Below are 21,106 nucleotides of genomic sequence, written 5' to 3'. Positions count from 1 at the left end.
GTAGCCAGTCTTCAGTAAAAAAATTTTTATATGGTACCACATGCCCCGAATTTCGAAATATTTTCCGGTTTAAATAAATTATCAAATAAATTATAATTCACAATGGCGTTTGTTAAAGTAAATACAGAGCACAGCTGCACCACGGAAGTGTCGACAGCCCCTTTTTTGCACCACCGTTAAGTGGTGCAGCTGGCGTTTAGTTGCCGTGAATTTGATTTACGGTTTATTGATGGACAAATCTACCTCAGTGGTTTTGCGAGAACTGCACGTTGGGCACGTGCGTTTTGCAAAACAATGACCTTGAACTTTAATCGTACATATAAATTCGAACCAATTAGATTGATGACAAAGCTTATTGATAGTAAAAAAAAATGTTTGATCAAAGCAACGTGTGCACCAATAACGGGGTTCCATGCCCGTACATTTTTTTTTAATTTGTCAAGGGGCATAACTCGACAATTTTTTCACCTGTTACAAGTATTGTCGTTTGTAAGTTTCATGTAAATGTCTTGAACTTCTTTAGATGTTATGGTCAAATGATATAGAGAACATTTGTTGATTTCAGTGTAAGATCTAAAAATAAAAATCACGTGTGCCATAGAAAAACAAATGTGCACGAGTTGCGATATGCGATACCAAGAGTGAACATGAAATTTATCTATGATCACGAGTGAAATCAAATACGATATTACACTGAAAATTAGGAAATTTTTCTGTTTCTTATATGCTTACTTTTTAGGAATTCCTAGATTGGATTTTTTTCTAAAAAATAATATGAATACAGCTTTGCTTCTTGGCCACCCGGTTTTGATCGCAGATGACATATACTGTCGTTCCTACACCAGCTTACTCCGGTATGTTTTTGAAAGTTTACTGTTTTCTTGTGTTTCAGAACAAACATTTTATCAAAATTGATCAATATTTTTTTTTATTAATGTGTTTATGTTCCTAAGCATAAACAGCGAATGCGCTAAATCCTTTTAAATTGTGTATTAAGTTTTCTGTATTCAAATTCCGAGACGGTTTCGGAAGAACGAGTCTTACAAGCTTACGTTAGAAATATAGAAGTCTCTTGCATTATATGAGCGTATCAATTAGCACTCTTACTGGTGACAGTTGGTTATTTGCTTTTAAGTTAACACTTATTCAATTTGTAAACCACTTCTCATGATTGAAATAAGACTGGCCGTGTTTCTGTTTTTTATTTAAAAAAAACGATACATAAATGATTCATAGTTCTGGATGATGGACAAGAAACAAAAACACAATAAAATTTAATTGCATTTTTTTAAATGTAACAGTCAGTATATGCTTTATAGTGAGCGAATCATCTCGTAAGAATCCGATGTGGTGTACATGCATTTACAATGGGTGTGCAATTTCTTCCTCAACAAATATATACAAAATAAAGGCTTCCTCAGCTTCCAACAAAGAACAATTCAGAAACTAGGCGCCAACATAAACATGCACAACAACATAGCACTTTGGCACCGCGTAATCCACTCTTCTTATCGCGACTTTGACCAGAAAGTGACGTCCTGCAAGCTTGACCGTTACGTCTCGCGGACGGGAATTATCCTTTAATGATATCATCAAGAAGCTTGCTCTCGCGTTTCCGGAAGCGGTTGGGATCCCTCATAAGCTTCCGGTCATCTGGACAATTAGTCTCCTCCCGTAGCTGCCGCCGATATTCCTTATCTCCTGCTAGCCACTCACTGAAATACGAGCACCAGACATTTTGAACACGTGTTAAAGTTTCTTATAACAAAATTTCGTAATAAAACTAGCAACTCTGTCTATAGATTTTTCACAATTTATGTGTTTCGTTAAATTCATTAAGACTTGTATATGATTTAAATGCTTGATGTTTAGTGATTCGATGGTGACCTGAAGTCGATCATGCCGTCTCCATCAAGATCAAGCGTCTGCATAAGGAAGGCTATCTCACTCTGGGTAATCTTTACATTCGCCATCTGAAAACAACAATGTGTATGAAATAACGTATCTATTAGGCGTAACTTCATTTCTCCGTAAGAATTTTATGTTTAGTCGTAACTTTAGAATCTATATCGGGAAAGTACTAATATAAGTGTATGCCTCAAATGTATAATTGCAATGTATTCTACTGATGTAAATTACGCTACATCCGGACTTGAACGTCGATGGACGGTATTTCGATTAAGTGAGCTTCCCAGCACGTACCTTGAGCCCGCCTTCCAGCTCGTCATAGCTGATGGTGCAGCTGCCGTCCTTGTCTAAATCCCGGAAGAGGTCGACGAGGCGGTATCCAGCCGACTTCACATACTTTTTCAGCTTCTCGTACGGGTTCCGGCGAAACGTCTCCAGGATGTAGTCACTGTCCGAGCCCCGGCAGCTAACCACACCTGCGGGGTCAGGGTTGGATATTTGTACGTGTTTTTTTTTATTTGAGTATTTTGAATGAAACTATATTTACATGATACGACTGCTAACTCTCTAAACGAGGTCTACACTATCATGCAACTTATATATGAACTGACACGAGTATATTGCAAACAGTATAAGCAGAAACAGCAGAGGTGAAAACTTTCTAGTGGTCGTGTAGCTCTCCAAATACATTCAAGTTGCTGTTTGACTATTGTTCTCGTATGCTTGCCGACATTCACAACACGCTTCCGTCGTCACTTCAAACGTTTTACATGTATTACCATTTAAACAATGTGAAAGTACTATGTTGTAGGCCACATTTAACTTTTTTTCAATGCCAGCTTAAATTTCATTTAGAACTTCTTAATTCTAACTGTACTTTGATGAGGCAGCACTCAAAATGTGCCTCAACGTACACGAACAAGAGACGTTCCGTAACATTTCTGATCGATACATTTTACACGTACTTGGCGTACACCCACTCAAGGCTTCTCTTATAAGAAACATGGTAGCATGTAAGTGGCGACACCTACCTGCGTGTATTATGACCATCATCCTCGCAGTCTCCATCCGTGTCTGGAGAGTCTTGAAGTCCGCCGACACGAACACCTCCTATAATATACAGAAACATGATTGTGCCGTATGCTCTTGTTTGCTGACATACGAAACAAAACAAAATCATAGTTTTTCTTTGAATACAACGTTCAGCACGAAGAAAACACATCCAAGTTGAAAATAATACCATAAAAACTATCCGGACTGCGTCTTTCATGAATAAACATGGACTTAAATGGTTTATAACGTACATGTTACACATATAACTTTCCGTGGTCGGGTAGGAACTAGTTTGAGGTATACTCACGGATAAGTCTATATGGTTGATGCAACTCTGGTCGTTCTTGGATATGGCGGTGAGCAGCGCCAGGGCACCGTCCTCGCTGATAGGATTGTAACCAAGCTGTATGGGAGAGACGGTGATTGAGTGACAATAAAACAAAACACGCAAGATGTCTACGGTTCAGATACTGGTACATTTTGACCTTTGCAAACAAACACCACATACATCTAAACGGCGTTTTCGTGTTAAGAATTCAACATCAGTTTCGCCCTTTATTGGTTAACGGATGATAAGTTCAACTCAGAGTTTTCTATTCTTGTTACGGTGTGAGCAACTCCTATGCAACGTCCCTTACCTTGAGTTTCTTGAGAACATCATTGGTCTGGAGGCCGAGTGCGATGTGGCCGGCGCCTGTCTCCTGGATGCGGTTGTGACTCACGTCCAGCTCTGTCAGGGTGCGGTTATGCTTCAGCGCCCGACCCAGAGCCTCCGCCCCAGGCTCACTGAACCCGTTCATAGGCACGAACAGAGACCGTAATCCGTAATTTTCCTGCGGAAAGAAGTTAAAAATCTATATAATTCTCACAAAAAAATCAATAATTTCAACGATTTAAAGAATACTTTTGGAATTCCATTAAGACTAACTTCACATCGTTGATACAATGTGGGTACCTGGACTCCCTCGGCGATTGCAACGGCTCCGTTTGTGCGAAAATGGTTCCAACCAAGGTCGAGCGTTTCGAGCGTCTCGTTATGTGAGAGCGCCTCCCGGAAGTGATGGGCCGCCTGGTCCTCAAACTTGTTGTTCGCGAGGTACAGGTGCTTTAGGAACGTGTTTTTCTTCAGCAACTCGCAGATTGAGGCCGCTCCTGAGTCAAGCAAGCTGTTTCCTGGAAAAGACCAGCGTTTAAAGTGTTTTAAAGATGGAATATTTTAGAACAAAACACTTGAATCATGTTTGAAGTGTCTACCTGTTAATCAAATTATATTTTTCTTTACTTTCTTGGTTATACTCATTTTTATGTATATAATGGGTATTTACCTGAGAGGTCGAGTGTTCGGAGCAGCTCGTTTTTGTGTAGAGCCTCACAAAGGACGTCCGCCCCGTCCCGCCCCAGCTGGTTCTCAGATAGGTTCTACAGGGAACAAAACATGACATAAAACAATACGTCCGCCCCGTATCGTCCCAGTTGTTTCAGAGATAAGTTTTACAGGGAACAAAACATGGCATAAAACAATACGCCCCAGTTGGTTCTTAGAAAAGCTCTACAGGGAACAAAAACATATTCATAAAACATAACGTCCGCCCCGTCCCGCCCCAGCTGGTTCTCAGAGAGGTTCTAAAGGGAACAAAACATGGCATAAAACAATACGTCCATCCAATCCCGCCCCAGCTGGTTTTCACAAAGGTTCTACAGGGGGGGGGGGGGGGGATGGCATAAAACAATACGTCCATTACATCCCGCCCTAAATGGTTCTCAGCTAAGCATTTTCTACAGATCACTAAAACATTCATAGTAATGATCGAGGTATAGATGTTACTATGCTGTTAAGTCACTTGTATTACAAGTAGTGTTGTAAATTAATAACAATGACACAAACCCGTATAGAATAACGTACAATTTCAATACAAAATTTATTAATTTTTAATGTTTTTATGAAAGAAGTGTACCAGTTTTGAAATATTCGTCCGATATTAACGATTTGGTGAAATATTTATTTAAGAATTGTTAAAGACTAACATACGTACAATATCAGTGATGAACATGTTCTCCCGGAGCATGGTTGCCATGTATGTGGCCCCCTCCCGCTGTATCCAGTTCCCCTCCAGGTCCAGGTGTTCGATATCGTGGTTATCCTGAAAACACAAACACGTCTGGTCGTCTTTTGAATGTCACTTTAATTTCTTTCACTCCCACCTTTTAAATGGACACAGTGAAAGGGCCAAAGAATGGCAAATATACAAGCTACTATGACAGACAGCCTGGGTCAGTATCAAGCTAGAAGAACTGATGACCTTTGCAAATCTCATGTTAAAATTTCTGACGACCTGAGAAGGTTTCATGCTACAACAACTGACGACCTGAGGAAAGCTCATGCCACAACCACTGACGACCTGGGCAAATCTCATACTACAAATACTGACGGTTGGGCAAGTCTCATGCTACATGTACAACAACTGGCGGCCTGGACAACTCTCATGCAACAACTACTGACGACGTGGTTAAATCTCATATTACAACAACTGACGACCTAGGCAATTTTCATGCTCCAACAACTGACGACCTTGGCAAGTTTCATGCTACAGCAACTGATGACCTAGGCAAGTTTCATGCTACAACAACTGACGACCTAGGCAAGTTTCATGCTCCAACAACTGACGACCTGGGCAAGTTTCATGCTCCAACAACTGACGACCTGGGCAAGTATCATGCTCCAACAACTGACGACCTGGGCAAGTATCATGCTCCAACAACTGACGACCTGGGCAAGTATCATGCTCCAACAACTGACGACCTGGGCAAGTTTCATGCTACAACAACTGACGACCTGGGCAAGTTTCATGCTACAACAACTGACGACCTGGGCAAGTTTCATGCTACAACAACTGACGACCTGGGCAAGTTTCATGCTACAACAACTGACGACCTGGACAAGTTTCATGCTACAACAACTGACGACCTGGACAAGTTGCATGCTACAAAAACTGACGACCTGGACAAGTTGCATGCTACAAAAACTGACGACCTGGGCAAGTATCATGCTACAACAACTGACGACCTGGGCAAGTATCATGCTACAACAACTGACGACCTGGGCAAGTTTCATGCTACAACTACTGACGACCTGGGCAAGTTTCATGCTACAACAACTGACGACCTGGACAAGTTTCATGCTACAACAACTGACGACCTGGGCAAGTTTCATGCTACAACAACTGACGACCTCGACAAGTTTCATGCTACAACTACTGACGACCTGGACAAGTTGCATGCTACAAAAACTGACGACCTGAGCAAGTATCATGCCCCAACAACTGACGACCTGGGCAAGTTTTATGCTACAACTACTGACGACCTGGGCAAGTTTCATGCTACAACAACTGACGACCTGGACAAGTTTCATGCTCCAACTACTGACGACCTCGGCAAGTTTCACGCCCCAATAACTGACGACCTGGGCAAGTTTCATGCTGCATCTACTGACGACCTCGGCAAGTTTCATGCTACAACAATTGACGACCTGGACAAGTTTCATGCTACAACAACTGACGACCTGGGCAAGTCTCATGCTACAACTACGTACGGCCTGGGCAAGTATCAATCTACAGTCAAAGGTGACCTGAGCAAATATTCAGCTTCAATTTCAGACTCTTTAGCCAACATAGGAAGCTAGAATAGCAAACACATGTTCAGGCGGAGCCGCGAGGTCTAGTGCTCAACACTTTCAGCAACGCTGATCGATGGCACAGCCATCACCGTACCTTTAGTCAAAACTAGTTTAGTTTCAGAGGGAACGCAAAACGAATGCCCCGTGTGCATGTGTGCAGTCTAATGGAAGCTCAAGCCAGGATAACATATTTCTCTATTTAGTATTTATAATACACAAGTAAAACGGAAAGGAACGAAGTTTGGAATAACCAATCTACTAGTATGTGCAAATGACATGTAGTAACGGACACTGATAGGCATAATATCTCACAGGTACAGTAGCACCGTATCACCTTACATAAGTGAACCATATGTACAGTAGCCCCCTATCACCTTACATAAGTCAACCATACGTACAGAAAATTTAGTTTCTGTGCTATGTTGGCAATTCTTGGTTTTCGTAATGATTTATACAATGCAAGCTACATTAAATAACACATGATAAAAGAAAAATATTTACAGCCAATCTTTAAGTGCTGACTGCACATGTCAGACTGCGAAGTTCTGTATTACATTTTACGACCTTCCTTTTACAAAATCGTTATGAATTGAGATCGGATATATGTATAGATCGCAGGTGTGTAACATATGTTATTGTAAGTAGGAAACTTTGAACATCTTCAAGAAAAAAACGTGATGAATATGTTGACGAATTATGCCAGCTAAGATTTTCGACGACTTACAATTTCAGACCAGGGACTGACCTTAAGTGGGATGGCGATGGCCTTAGCGCCGAGGGGCCCGAGACCGTGGTAGCGCATACGGAATGTGGTGTTGTTGATGTGACGCAGAAAGTAGGAGGCGGGGATGACACCCGTCTCGTTACACTGGTATATGTACTTCCGCTGCTGGCTCGCCTCGTCGTCGACCATATTCATGTCATCGGCTATCCACTCTGAGGAGAAAAGTGATATCATGTTCATTGGTTACTTAAAAACATAGTACTAAATCTGACAAAGTTGTTTCCTTTCCAGAGCTACTCAACCTATTGAGCACATGTATGTTCAGTCCCTCAGAAGTAAAACACTGCGCATTAATTGAAGAAAGTAAGGCATTTGTGTATGATGCCAAGGGCTGCATTTTTAAAGCCAGCTGCAGCACAACCTTAGTTGACATGGTTTATAATGCCTTTGGAAACTACTGAGTCAGTCACTATGCATAAGGTTCAGGCTATTCCCCAAATGGTTTAAATGACTGTGTCTGTCCTATTATTTGCTGTGTCTGTCCTCACTGGCCGTGTTTATCCTCAATGGCTGTGTCAGTCTTTACTGATACTAAGTAGACCTCAATTGTTGGGTCTGTACTGCCTGGTTGTGTTTTTCCTCGCTACCTCTGTTTGTCCTCACTGGCTGTGTCTGTCTTGTTGTTTACTGTCCTCACTGACTATGTCTGTCCTCACAGGGTTTGTATTGTCCTCACAGGGTTTGTATTGTCCTCACTGACTATGTCTGTCCTCAGTGGTTGTGTGTGTCCTCAATGGCTGCGTCTGTCCTCACTGGCTGCGTCTGTCCTGACTGGGTGTGTCTGTCCTCACTGGTTGTGTCTGTCTTGACTGGTTGTGTCTGTCCTCACTGGTTGTGTGTGTCCTCACTGGCTGCGTCTGTCCTCACTGGCTGCGTCTGTCCTGACTGGGTGTGTCTGTCCTCACTGGTTGTGTCTGTCTTGACTGGTTGTGTCTCTCCTGACTGGTTGCGTATGTCCTGACTAATTGTGTCTGTCCTCACTGGTTGGTCTGTCCTCACTGGTTGTGTTTGTCCTCGTTAGCTGTTGCTGTCCTCACTGGCTGCGTCTGCCCTCACTGGCTGCGTCTGTCCTGACTGATTGTGTCTGTCCTCACTGGTTGTGTCTGTCTTGACTGGTTGTGTCTGTCCTGACTGGTTGCGTATGTCCTGACAGGTTGTGTCTGTACTCACTGGTTGTGTCTGTCCTCACTGGCCGTGTTTATCCTCGATGGTGGTGTCTGTCTTCACTCATACTAAGCAGTGAATTTCCTCAATTGTTGGGTATGTCCTACCTGGTTGTGTTTTTCCTCGCTAGCTCTGTATGTCCTCACTGGTTGTGTCTGTCCTCACTGGTTGTGTCTGTCCTCACTGGCTGTGTCTGTCCTCACTGGTTGTGTCTGTCCTCACTGGATGTGTCTGTCCTCTTTGGTCGTGTCTTTCCACACTGATCGTGCATGTCCTGACTGGTTGTGTCTGTCCTGACTGGTGGTGTCAGTCCTGACTGGTTGTGTCTGTCCTGACTGGCTGTGTCTGACCTCACTGGCTGTGTCTGTCCTCACTGGTTGTGTCTGTCCTGACTGGATGTGTCGATCCTGACTGGTTGTGTCGGTCCTGACTGGTTGTGTCTGTCCTCACTGGTCGTGTCTGTCCTCACTGGCTGTGTCTTTCCTGACTGGTCGTGTCTGGCCTCACTAGCTGTGTCTGGCCTCACTAGCTGTGTCTGTCCTCACTAGCCGTGTCTGTCCTTTCTTGTCGTGCATATCCAGACTGGTTGTGTCTGTCCTGACTGGTTGTGTCTGTCCTCACTGGCTGTGTCTGTTCTAACTGGCTGTGTCTGTCCTCACTGGTCGTGTCCTTCCACACTGATCGTGCATGTCCTGACTGGTTGTGTCTGTCCTGGCTGGTTATGTCGGTCCTCACTGGTTGTGTCTGTCCTCATTGGTCGTGTCTGGTCTCACTAGCTGTGTCTGTCCTGATTGGTCGTGTCTGGCCTCACTAGCTGTGTCTGTCCTCACTAGCTGTGTCTGTCCTTTCTTGTCCTGCATATCCTGCCTGGTTGTGTCTGTCTTGACTGGTTGTGTCTGTCGTTACTGGTTGTGTCTGTCCTCACTGGTCGTGTCTTTCCACACTGATCGTGCATGTCCTAACTATGTGTTTGTCCAGACTGTCTGTGTCTGTCTTCACTGGCTGTTTCTGTCCTGACTGGTTGTGTCTGTCCTGACTGGTTGTGTCAGTCCTCACTGGTTGTGTCTGTCCTCACTGGTCGTGTCTGGCCTCACTAGCTGTGTCTGTCCTGACTGGTCGTGTCTGGCCTCACTAGCTGTGTCTGTCCTCACTAGCTGTGTCTTTCCTTTCTTGTCGTGCATATCCTGACTGGTTGTGTCTGTCCTGACTGGTTGTGTATGTCCTCACTGGTTGTGTCTGTCCTCACTGGTTGTGTCTGGCCTCACTGGTCGTGCATGTCCTGACTGGTTGTGTCTGTCCTCACTGGTAGTGACTGTCCTCACTTGCTGTGTCAGTCCTCACTGGTCGTGTCAGTCCTCACTGGCTGTGTCTGTCCTCACTGGTTGTGTCTGTCCTCACTGGTCGTGTCTGTCCTCACTAGCTTTGTCTGTCATCACTAGTTGTGTCTTTCCTCACTGGTTGTGTTTGTCTTCACTGGCTGTGTCTGTCCTCACTGGTTGTGTCTGGCCTCACTGGCTGTGTCTGTCCTCACTAGTTGTGTATGTCCTTACTGGTTGTGTCTGTCCTCACTGGTTGTGTCTGTCCTTACTAGTTGTGTATGTCCTCACTGGTTGTGTCTGTCCTCACTAGTTGAGTATGTCCTTACTGGTTGTGTCTGTCCTCACTGGCTGTGTCTGTCCTCACTGGTTGTGTCTGTCCTCACTGGTCGTGTCTGTCCTCACTAGCTGTATCTGTCATCACTAGTTGTGTCTTTCCTCACTGGTTGTGTTTGTCTTCACTGGCTGTGTCTGTCCTCACTGGTTGTGTCTGGCCTCACTGGCTGTGTCTGTCCTCACTAGTTGTGTATGTCCTTACTGGTTGTGTCTGTCCTCACTGGCTGTGTCTGTCCTTACTAGTTGTGTATGTCCTCACTGGTTGTGTCTGTCCTCACTAGTTATGTATGTCCTTACTGGTTGTGTCTGTCCTCACTGGCTGTGTCTGTCCTCACTGGCTGTGTCTGTCCTCACTGGTTGTGTCTGGCCTCACTGCCTGTGTCTGTCCTCACTAGTTGTGTCTGTCCTCACTGGTTGTGTCTGTCCTCACTAGTTGTGTCTGTCCTTACTGGTTGTGTCTGTCCACACTGGCTGTGTCTGTCCTCACTAGTTGTGTATGTCCTTACTGGTTGTGTCTGTCCTCACTGGCTGTGTCTGTCCTTACTTTCTGTGTCTGTCCTCACTGGTTGTGTCTGTCTCACTGGTTGTGTCTGTCCTCACTGGCTGTTCCTGTCCTTACTTTCTGTGTCTGTCTTCACTGGTTGTGTCTGTCCCACTGGCTGTGTCTGTCCTCACTAGCTGTGTCTGTCCTCACTGGCTGTGTCGGTCTTCACTGGCTGTGTCTGTCCTTACTTTCTGTGTCTGTCCTTACTTTCTGTGTCGGTCCTCACTGGTTGTGTCTGTCCTCACTGGCTGTGTCTGTCCTCACTGGCTGTGTCTGTCCTCACTAGCTGTGTCTGGCCTCACTGGCTGTGTCGGTCCTCACTGGTTGTGTCTGTCCTCACTGGTTGTGTCTGTCCTCACTGGTTGTTTTTGTCAGTCTGCTTTCCATCTTGTCAAATTCTTATTCGAGTTACCATTGCCTAACAGAACAAACTACTCAATTGACACGCTGAAGATGCTACGCCTTTTAATATATCTTGATAGACGCTGTTGTAACAGTAAAAGATGCTTGGTACCAAGTTGAACAGCTTATTTCAAACATCGTGATTGAAGATGCATACCTTGATCAATATTCCGACGTGTTTGGCCTTAAGTGAAACAGTTCCATAAGAGAATAATGTCTTGAGATCGAGTCAAAGGAAGCACTGTATTCCCTTCTTTCAAGGCCCAAGTACATTTTTTTTTCATTTTCCTGACATTAGAATTTATATTTTGTTTAGAATTAAAATCAACTTGGTTTATTAACGATTTGAAAAATATCAATTATCCCATTGAATAATAAATAAAACAGAAATAATATTACAACCAAAAACAACTCACTCAAGACAGTTACTAACTGACGATGTCGCGAGTATATGCTTAATAAATTATCATGAAAGTATACGTGTAAAAATGAAATATAAAATATACTGTAATAAACCCCCAACTTCAATTGATTAAAACAACACTATAAATACAAAAATGCAATTACATGCTCGAAATCCGAATGTATTTTGTTCCTAAATTGCTATTTTCGTTTGGCAATGCCTTCAGTAATATTGAATTATGTGACTATATGGATAAACGGTGTACATTATATTATCTGATCAAAACTCTGGAGATAAACAGGGTACCGACCTTCATAGTCCATTTCAAGGTCGGTTTCGTAGTCCGTGTCGCGGGACATGCGGCCGCTCGAGAATGCAATAAAGTCATCGTCTTCTTCCTCCTCCTCTTCCTCTTCCGGTGGCGGTTGCGTGATGAGCACGGGGCCCGTTAGGAGAGACTGCAGCCCAGCTACGCTAGACCCGCGGGAGGCCGACCTCTGTTTGGAGGGGGTTAGAGTGTATACTTTATACATGTTTATGTTGAATTCGTGCCTGGCCAGCAAACTCATTGTATCTATATTACGGCGTAACAGGTGTACTAAATTAAATGTTAATGTTTTACTGTTTACTTTGCATATCTGGCAAAATAGGTCAGGGAGGAGGAAGAAAATGTGCTTATATAACTATATACACAATAAAAAGGTATCAAAGACAATGTGCATCCCTTAAAACTCCATAAGACGAACTAATGTAAACAATTAACACAAAGAAGCTGGGGGAAACGTTATATTTCCTGATGAGCATTTAATCATTTATACCACCGTTTATTGCAAAAACGTTGGTGCATCGAAACGACTGTCAAGGCAAGCGCAGATTTGTGTTCATTCATAATTCCCGAAAAACACTCTTTTATTAGTAGCAGTGCTTTGGGTGACAAATTATTTAATGCTTTATATCAAACGAAAGAGTCTGATATTTTACCCCCCCCCCCCCCCCCGAACAGCACACTCTCGATCAACATCGTGCCAACGAGAGTGACTTACTAAAATGTATTATGTTGATATAAAAAAAACATTTCCACTAACTTTCCAAATTAACATGTTCATGAAACTTTAGATTTTAAAACTTGTCTTGACATTTCCAGATATTAGTAGCGAAATGAAAGAAAAACATACTATACTTCCGCCCAGTCGCATATGAGATGACTCAGATAAAATCTAGGTACCATAAGTTTTGCGCTTCCTCGTAGCTGCATGTTCCTCTTGATTGGTGTAGAGGACTCCACGGGCGTGTCTTGCGGGGTCATGGTTCTGGAGGAGCTGCCACTTCCGTTCAGGTCGCCACCGAGAAACCGAGCATCGCTTCCGGCATCACCGAGCATGTCCATGACGTTGCCGGTGCCCGGTGACGACTGATATGACGTCATTCACAGATAACACGTGACTTCGGTTATTCTAGCCATATTTGAAGCTATATTATTTCTGACCGACTGGAATGATAAGTAAACAGCACTCTGATAAGTGTTTTAGAATATAGCGATTTTAAGATATATAATGTAAAAGCTTTCACTTCATTTGAAGAGTGTTCGTCTTTAAGATGTTTTTTTGAACAAGTACTCTCGTGATCGTCCTTTGTTTAATATGAAATGCTCTGAAAGTGTGAGTCTTGAAGCAAATTGTGATTCGGTTGTCCAGTTAACGCAGTTGTAAGCGCACTTGCTTTTCACCAAGGAGACCTGGGTTCGATTCCCGGCCTGGGCGCATGTGAGTTTGGTTAGTGGTCACCAAGTCGGACAAGTGGGTTTTCTCTGGGTTTCCCCCACAAAACAAGACCACACTCTCGTGAACATCGAGCCAATGAGAGTGACTTAGTATAAGTTATCACAACTTCCTTCACAATCGTTGAAACATATATAATGTTTAACCTAAATGTGTGATTCCAGAGATATGCTAAAAAATAATATACGGTTAGTTTGTAAATCTCAAAAGTGGTACACATTTCTTTTCACCTGACACAAATGGATAACATGCCTTCACTATCGGTTACCACAGTTTCCGGTTCAACTCAATCCTAATAAATTTTTAAAAGTAATTTATTTCACAAACTTTAAAAATAACATTAGTCCCAAGTGTGAATAAAGACAAAAGCATTTTTAAATGAACAATAAAGCTTCGATTAAAAAGTCATTTCAGCGGAAATGATCTATAGTTTCATATCGATTACAACTAGTTGATTCTTTCACCAATAAAAACGTTCCAGTATACGATCATGAAAAGAAAAAACGATTAAAATATGACATTTGTAATTGATGGCCATTAGTATAGTGAAAGGCATCGGGCGACTTTATAAAGTGTTTTGTAAAACTTTATTTTTTCAAAGAATATCGAACTTCATCTGACTACTTGAATGGCAACTAAACTATTAAATTATTACTCTCTTTTAATTAAATTATTACTCAATTTTAATGATAATGTGCAATGTTTCAAAACAAATTATAATTGAGACTGCAATAGGTCTTCGTAACATGACATCCAAATGGAGGCTGTACAACTTGTCATTGCAAAAAAAGTACAACGAATTTTAAAAATACCGCCATCCATATGGGCCCGCCAACGGACCCGCCATCCATATGGGCCCGCCAACGGACCCGCCATCCATATGAACCCGCCATCCAAACGAACCCGCCATCCAAATGGACCCGCCAACGGACCCGCCATCCATATGGGCCCGCCAATGAACCCGCTATCCATATGGGCCCGCCATCCATATGGGCCCGCCAACGAACCCGCCATCCCATTGGACCCGCCATCCATATGGACAAATATAATTTCGAACACAGTTCGTCCACAAAATTGACACATTGCTGATATTTCTTTTTGAGCGTTATTTATATCAAGTACACAGGGAAAAAGTAAAGTTGTCCTATTTTACCAAATTTACAATAAATTAACAATACTTACCAATTGTTTGAAGTTAAGTCATATCCCATCCACTTTATAAAAAAATGTTTAATAAAATCCTTCGAGCTTACACCATAACTATCCACATGCCGAATAGTGTGTGTTCGTTCCGTCGTCCCGGCAGGGAGTGTACATGCTGGTACTTAGTACAATTATTCAGATTTAAAGGCCGAGTGGATTAACCTTCTGATCGTGTTTAATCACCGACATCTGCTGTTGTCGGCTAGTGTCGCGTGTAATTCAAGTTTGACACTTTTTGGCACGGTGGAAGACTTTGTTTGCCGATTAGAACTCAGTTAACAACAGGATGCCTTGCCTTTGCATCACCTTTGAACATTCCCTCAATAATCTGGTAATAGGGTTTTTGGGGGCAAGGGTTTTAATGCCGACATCCATGATTAGAAATTCTTGGTTCCGTTGGTGTTTCAATAGTCAATGTAATGAAAGCATCCGTGATTGTGGATAGTTTCGTTCTAAGATGAATGTTATAAGCACCGAAATGATTGGAACTTCCAGTCTGAGAGATGATTTGTTGATGACCTCAGGTCTGCAACGGTGATACCTTAATATTGTATTAATTAACTAACACTCCACAAACTATAATTCCTAACCCGATTACTGGTATTAACTTATTTAAATGGCAGCATTTCAATCTGGTTACGTCTGGTTTGTTACAGTCTCAATGTTTGTTACGTGAGGAACATTCTGATTTACCTTTATTAAAACATTACATAAGATAGCAAGGACTATACCAAGTATTGTTTGCAACCCGTTCACCATGCACACACGGAGCTCAATATAAGAGGCAACGACCTCTTAGATGTCATGTAGGGCTACACATTGTGAAAACAAACCCCGGGCCTTGTTTATATGTTTTTTTTTCTTTATACTGATTAAGTTCAACTGACTGTTAAGACAGTTGAACGCTTATATGAATCACGTTCAGAGTCCGTTTCCTGGGCAGAAACCAGTTATGTGGCCTTTCTGAGTGGCCAAGAGAACGTTCCCCTACCCCTGGGGAGAGAGGTGGACAGCTAATACCACTCTCACCGAGGTGAAACGGAAGTAATTGACAACCATATTGTGGACTTCTTTCATTTTAATGTTTATCACATGATGTTCCTTGTTCAAACTGTAATGCACGTGTTACGTATTTCTTTTACAATAAACGCAACGTAAATCTGCAAGCAAGTACATATGCTTGTCCGTCTTCCGCCTAGTGCAATGCGGCCGTTTTCCTCTCTTCATGGCATGACAAGCATCATAGCAATATGTTAAAATGATGTCATAAAACAAACAATTCTACACCTGCCGTGCGTTCAGTCAAGGCTAGCAGTAACTAACAGTAGTGAACTTGTGCCAGGTGGTTCCCAGATTATGTATGTACCATGATATAGATGGGATACAAAGCAAAAACATGTGACTGTCCATGTGCTGTCAGCCTTAAAAAACGCAGGGCAAATAAATAATAAGACAAGAATTTTTTATTGACATTTATTAAATAAAATGAACAGAACAGAAAATAAGATCCGATAACGTTAAATTAAATACTTGTTTTTAAGATTATATCATAAATTGACATAAATAATTATTAATGAACGTTAAATGATACACATAAAAATTCTGTACACGTCGAGTAATGAGAGTGACCAATTTATCATTAAAATTCACATCAAACATCATGCTTTTCCTTGTAACCAGCAATGAAATAAAGAAACAAAGCGTTAAAAATACTAATTACACCGCACGAACAAGGAAACTATGCCTGTCGCACAGATCGCAGATAATGTCATAATGTGACCAGTTGTAATTAAGTTAAAACAGTTATTGGTATAGACATGGTTCATAAACTGTTTATACAAATAAACAACACTGCAAATTCAACTCTTACTGTATCACTGTTCTACTGCTAGTAGTAAACTATTAGTATTACATATTACAAAATTCAAGCATACAATAATGTACAAAGTGAATGTTAAACTAATGTATGCAAAAATCCATCCTGGCATAGAGCTCTTAATGAGTAGATCGTATTTGGGCGATACACGTGACAAAATATGTATTCAAGACACAGGTTAAGTTTTAATCAGTCGTGAATATATGCGCAATAGAAAATAGTATCCACTGTCTATGACTGCCCGTGTCCCATAGGACTTTTAGAAGCAATATTCATCTAGAAAGTAGCAATTTAGATAAAATGAAAAAGTACCAACAATTTAAAATGTGAAGTAACTGTTGTGTTGTAGTATAAAAAACAGAAATGATTTGTGGAAATGTTCTGTCATTTTCGGTGCCTCTAGCTATATATACATCTATATAGATAATGGTGTATGTTTACGGAAAGTTTTTCCATACGCTCTTCTCTCCAAATGACGAATATTTTGTCAGGGAATTCCACTACAAACTTGGCCCGCGGACGTTCCGACGACGTAACCAGTTGTTTCATAATCTTCATGACGTCAATTCTGTCAGTTTACGGGGTTTCCCGCAATCTTATAGTCATCGGGTTCCTCTTTCTGAAAATACTAAAAACACACAGGCAAGTTAAAAGACCTTAGAATGCAAAGTATTCATCATTTAGTTATCTTTATTTAATTCACTTTTACAGTTGATTGAAGACCACTTCAAGGTTATCCACCCCTCGCCCGGGGCCAAGTACAAACAGCTGTGCGACACTTTTTCTTCCTTTTATATATATAACCATGGAGCCTAGGAAATGTATTTTAAATCGGACTTAACTAATTCAGACTGTATCATAAAGAAAGCACTTGACCAAAAATCACTGGTAAAAATCCGAATTGCAATTGTCGGAGTTAAAACGTACCATTTCCTCCTCCTCCGACTCGACACTGTCATCCGTAGCTCCCCTCTCCTTGAGCAGGCGTACTAAGGCCGTGTGTCCTCGCCCCCGGGCTAACATGATTGGGGTGAGGCGCCCGTACGTCCGGCAGTTGATGTCCACGCTGGTTACGCTCAACAGGTACTGGAACAGTGGCTCGTGCCCAGACTCCGCCGCGTAGTGAAGTACCGTCCGTCCGCTCTTTCCGTCCTACATAGAACAGAAATATAACCAGGGTTTAGACCACATATGATCACAAAGTGATCTTAAAAACCCTTTAACCGCATGAGCATGTAGTGAAAACCTAGGTGTGTCTGTTTTCCATTTGTCTATAACTATGTATATAGGTAGCAAAATTCCTTATACCCATATATGTCTTCGATCACTTGTAATATATACACCAGTACACTGTGATTGCTAATAACGAGGGAAATATTGTTCTGTAATTCCTACTTTTCCGAAATTAAAGCACCATATACCTTACGAAAGACATATAAATAACCGGCCTTACAGACGACGTATATATCTTACCCTGCAGTTAACATCGGCACCTTTAACCAGCAGTAGGTTCAATGTGTCAATATGGCCTCCCTCCGCCGCAAGGTGAACACACACCTGACCTGCAAATAGGTACAACACATACAGTGATTTCATAAAACAAAATCTTAGAAGCTTACCCAAGTTACCATGTATAAGTATTAGTCTTAAATTAAGGCGTGTATAAAAGTCTCGATCAAAAATAACATTTTGAAACTTATGCCAAAAATATAAATTGACGAAAGAAACGTATAGATGACAAGATGCTCGAGTTTACCGTCATAGTTTCTGGCCTCAAGGTTCTGTGGTATCTGCTGGAAGGGAATGCCGGCCATGTTCTCCCGCGTCTCCTCGTAGGTGACGGGTTCTAGCAGCACGGCCGCCACATCCGTGTAGCCCTCTTTGCTTGCCACGTGCAAGGCTGTGTTCCCTCGATGGTCGCGGCGCTCAATCTGTGCACCGGAAGTAACGAGTTTTCGGGCAAGGTTCGGTTGGCGGGTGATGGCGGTGAGGTGGAGGGGAGTCTGCAGAAAGTTGTTACGGATGTTCAGAAAAGAGTGGCATGGCGTCCATCGAAGGATGTTCAGAGCATAACCCTCCAGTAACTGGATGATGGCTGTATGAAGTCGCCTGTTCAAAACAAATAAACAGACATGCGCATTTCGTGAAAAATGTTAAAATGCTCTATTCTACAATTAGTTATATGCGTGCATAATGAAATAGCTTTGCATAAGATTTATAGCGAAGCTGACTTTGTCGTATTTGTGTTGCCTCATTGCTTTGTGGCAGATGTGACTTTTTCAAGGACCCTTTTTAGTGGAACTTTAATTCAGTTTTGAAATAATCGAAATTGTAACATGTTTTCATTCAAATACAAACAAAACACGTTAAATTATTTTTATGTCGCATACTTATTTTTAGCTTAATAATTTACTAAGTATTATTTGATTGTGGCATGCCATAGTTTAAACGTTACATACGTTAATAGAAACTTGAGCGGCAAATTTTGTGTTTAACTGGATGGAAACTAATTCAACTAAATGGCAATTATATATTCTTCTAAATTATACTGAAAAAAACACACACTTTGTATGATAATTATCATCATCATCAGTAATGAACTATTTCGAAGAACTCTCATTATCACTAGTAAACCCATTGTTTTATATCATACTACAGGCAGTACTTGACATGGAACATTGTTCTTCTGGTTACAATTTACATTTATTCTTGTTTAAATAAGCTTCATTGCTTGGTTACTTGCATAACAAACTATGTTTACGCGAAGTTGCACGTCTTACCGAAGAAATCATGATACTAGAATACTGTACGTGTATATATTCACATGATGTGTACAGTCAACTACTTCAATTCAAGCATGACTGGTTTTCATTGGCATACCTTTAAACAAACATAATTTGGGGGATTCCCAAATAAAAAATACATAAAGAAGATAAATAAACTTTGCCATAGGCATTGATCAATACGAGCACATGTGACATATTCAGGGTGTGTCAATGAACTGATAAATAACTTCAAGATATGTATGAGTTTCCCGTGGTATAATTCCCGGTGATTTCGATAATAATAAATAAATAAATAAATTCTTACGTATCTCCGTCATCATCTTGTTCAAAGTTTTCATCCACAAACCGAAAATACAGTTCAATTCGTTCTTTATCATCATTTTCACTTTTACAAACAGATGTTTCATTGTCACCAGTACACATAAGTATGTCCCCCGATTTGAGTTCCTGCGAAACAAATCCTTCATCATTGGAAGGTAAATTCGACGCATTGTTAAATGTCTTTGAAGCATCTGCTGTTATTTTAAGGTCTTCAAGGGATTTAAGAGTAGAAACTGGAATCATGCCCTCGTCATCGCATGAACGCCCCTCGTTTATCACACTTGGTAAATCTCCACTCGGAATGGAATCGAAACTCTTATATCCAGAACTAAACCTAGAATCAAACCTCGCTTCACAGTCCTCCATTGCATCTTTTGCAAATCTGTGCGCGACTCCATCCTTTCCTTTTAGCGCTGTTATGTGTTCTGGTTCTGACATTGGCTCGCAGTCAGTTTCTATGTCGTCCGTTTCCAATTCACGATTATCCATGTTTACACACCAAATTTCTCAAAATAAGTGGACACGAGTGAAAGTAAAAACTCTGTATATACTGTATGAGGTAATCTTTATGGAAAATTCATTAAATCAGCAACACAAAAGGAAAGAAAATTATTCAGTTTAAACAATAACTGGGGATTTCCAGAACACATCAGAAACAGTATATGCGCATGTCTTTAAGTTCTATTTTTAACTTCGGGAATTTCCCGTTACGCACTCGTGCTCAGAAAGGCTACATACTACTAATTTCTATAGCAACATTTAAAAGGGATTACACTAAAAGCGTTGAAAAACGGTTTCATCGAAGCATCGGTATTTATAAAACATACATGTTCGTTGAATACGGTGAGGTTTAATCAAATCATAAATTGAGTTTCGTATTTTCTTTCGCTAAAACTGGACGAGGAAGGTGAGGTATTTGACTGCCTACCCCATCTCGGTCTGACTCACATGTGTAGTTAGCTTAGATCCTCGCCCGCCCATGCATCACCATCATATACAGACATGTGTGCATTTTATTTGCCCCACCATACAAAAATACGAGAGAGTGACAGGCAAGGATGAGTGCAACCAAACTTTTTTTTTTCCTCCGAGATTCGGAAACTTATCAGACTCACGGTATATATACATGTATGATGAACCACTTCAATGATTGTATGACCGTTCCCCGATGACAGGTGTCAAACTTATAGATGCTGATCCATGTCTCAGAGTAGCATTGGGCATTCTAATCTTTAAATGACCTGTCTTTATCAAATTTCAAATGCAGGCTTTGGTTGGCTATTTCAGGTTCAATTGCAAAAACATGTAGGCTGGGAGTAGCTAGGATATATATGGTCCCGGCATATGTAGGCCCAAACTACAAGTGTATACCACAAACAGGGGCGTAAACTGCACTCTCACAGATTGAAAGTCTTGACCTTCTCTAACTTTTTTTGTCTGAGAATCAGCTAATTTTGATATCAATGCCTTCAATTCAGTCATATAAGATAACTCACAATAGAACAGTTCTAAACTGTTTGGAAAACTGCCAACAATTCCATTTTTCTAAAAGCGTTAGT

The 21,106-nt window shown here is 41.4% G+C and overlaps 2 protein-coding genes across 4 annotated transcripts; both read right to left on the bottom strand.

The window, feature by feature from the left end:
- Positions 1-1,187: 1,187 nt before the first annotated feature.
- LOC128209266 (leucine-rich repeat-containing protein 74B-like) lies at positions 1,188-14,565 on the bottom strand. Of its 3 annotated transcripts, none has more exons than XM_052913225.1 (13): positions 14,544-14,565; positions 12,809-13,072; positions 11,894-12,080; positions 7,380-7,570; positions 4,995-5,102; positions 4,287-4,380; positions 3,917-4,134; positions 3,600-3,794; positions 3,269-3,364; positions 2,940-3,018; positions 2,203-2,384; positions 1,888-1,973; positions 1,188-1,715 (listed from the first exon to the last, which is right to left on the bottom strand). In XM_052913225.1, the coding sequence occupies exons 2-13, from the start codon at positions 13,007-13,009 to the stop codon at positions 1,574-1,576; spliced, it is 1,779 nt and encodes a 592-aa protein (XP_052769185.1). In that variant the 5' UTR covers positions 13,010-13,072; positions 14,544-14,565; the 3' UTR covers positions 1,188-1,573. The 3 variants fall into 3 exon arrangements, with proteins under 3 accessions (XP_052769185.1, XP_052769183.1, XP_052769184.1); XM_052913223.1 differs by lacking the exon at positions 14,544-14,565 and adding an exon at positions 13,592-13,744; XM_052913224.1 differs by lacking the exon at positions 14,544-14,565 and adding an exon at positions 13,614-13,731.
- Positions 14,566-16,012: 1,447 nt separating this feature from the next.
- On the bottom strand, positions 16,013-20,213 carry LOC128209762 (NF-kappa-B inhibitor cactus-like). Its single transcript, XM_052913960.1, has 5 exons — positions 19,531-20,213; positions 18,197-18,549; positions 17,914-18,002; positions 17,368-17,592; positions 16,013-17,068 (listed from the first exon to the last, which is right to left on the bottom strand). Exons 1-5 carry the CDS (start codon positions 20,034-20,036, stop codon positions 17,012-17,014), a joined length of 1,230 nt encoding a protein of 409 aa, XP_052769920.1. The 5' UTR covers positions 20,037-20,213; the 3' UTR covers positions 16,013-17,011.
- Positions 20,214-21,106: the final 893 nt, after the last annotated feature.

Source organism: Mya arenaria, chromosome 11, assembly GCF_026914265.1.
Source record: "Mya arenaria isolate MELC-2E11 chromosome 11, ASM2691426v1".
In the NCBI taxonomy this organism is placed as follows: domain Eukaryota; kingdom Metazoa; phylum Mollusca; class Bivalvia; order Myida; family Myidae; genus Mya; species Mya arenaria.
Note: the sequence above shows the minus strand (reverse complement) of the source record. Positions and strands in the feature narration are given on the sequence as shown.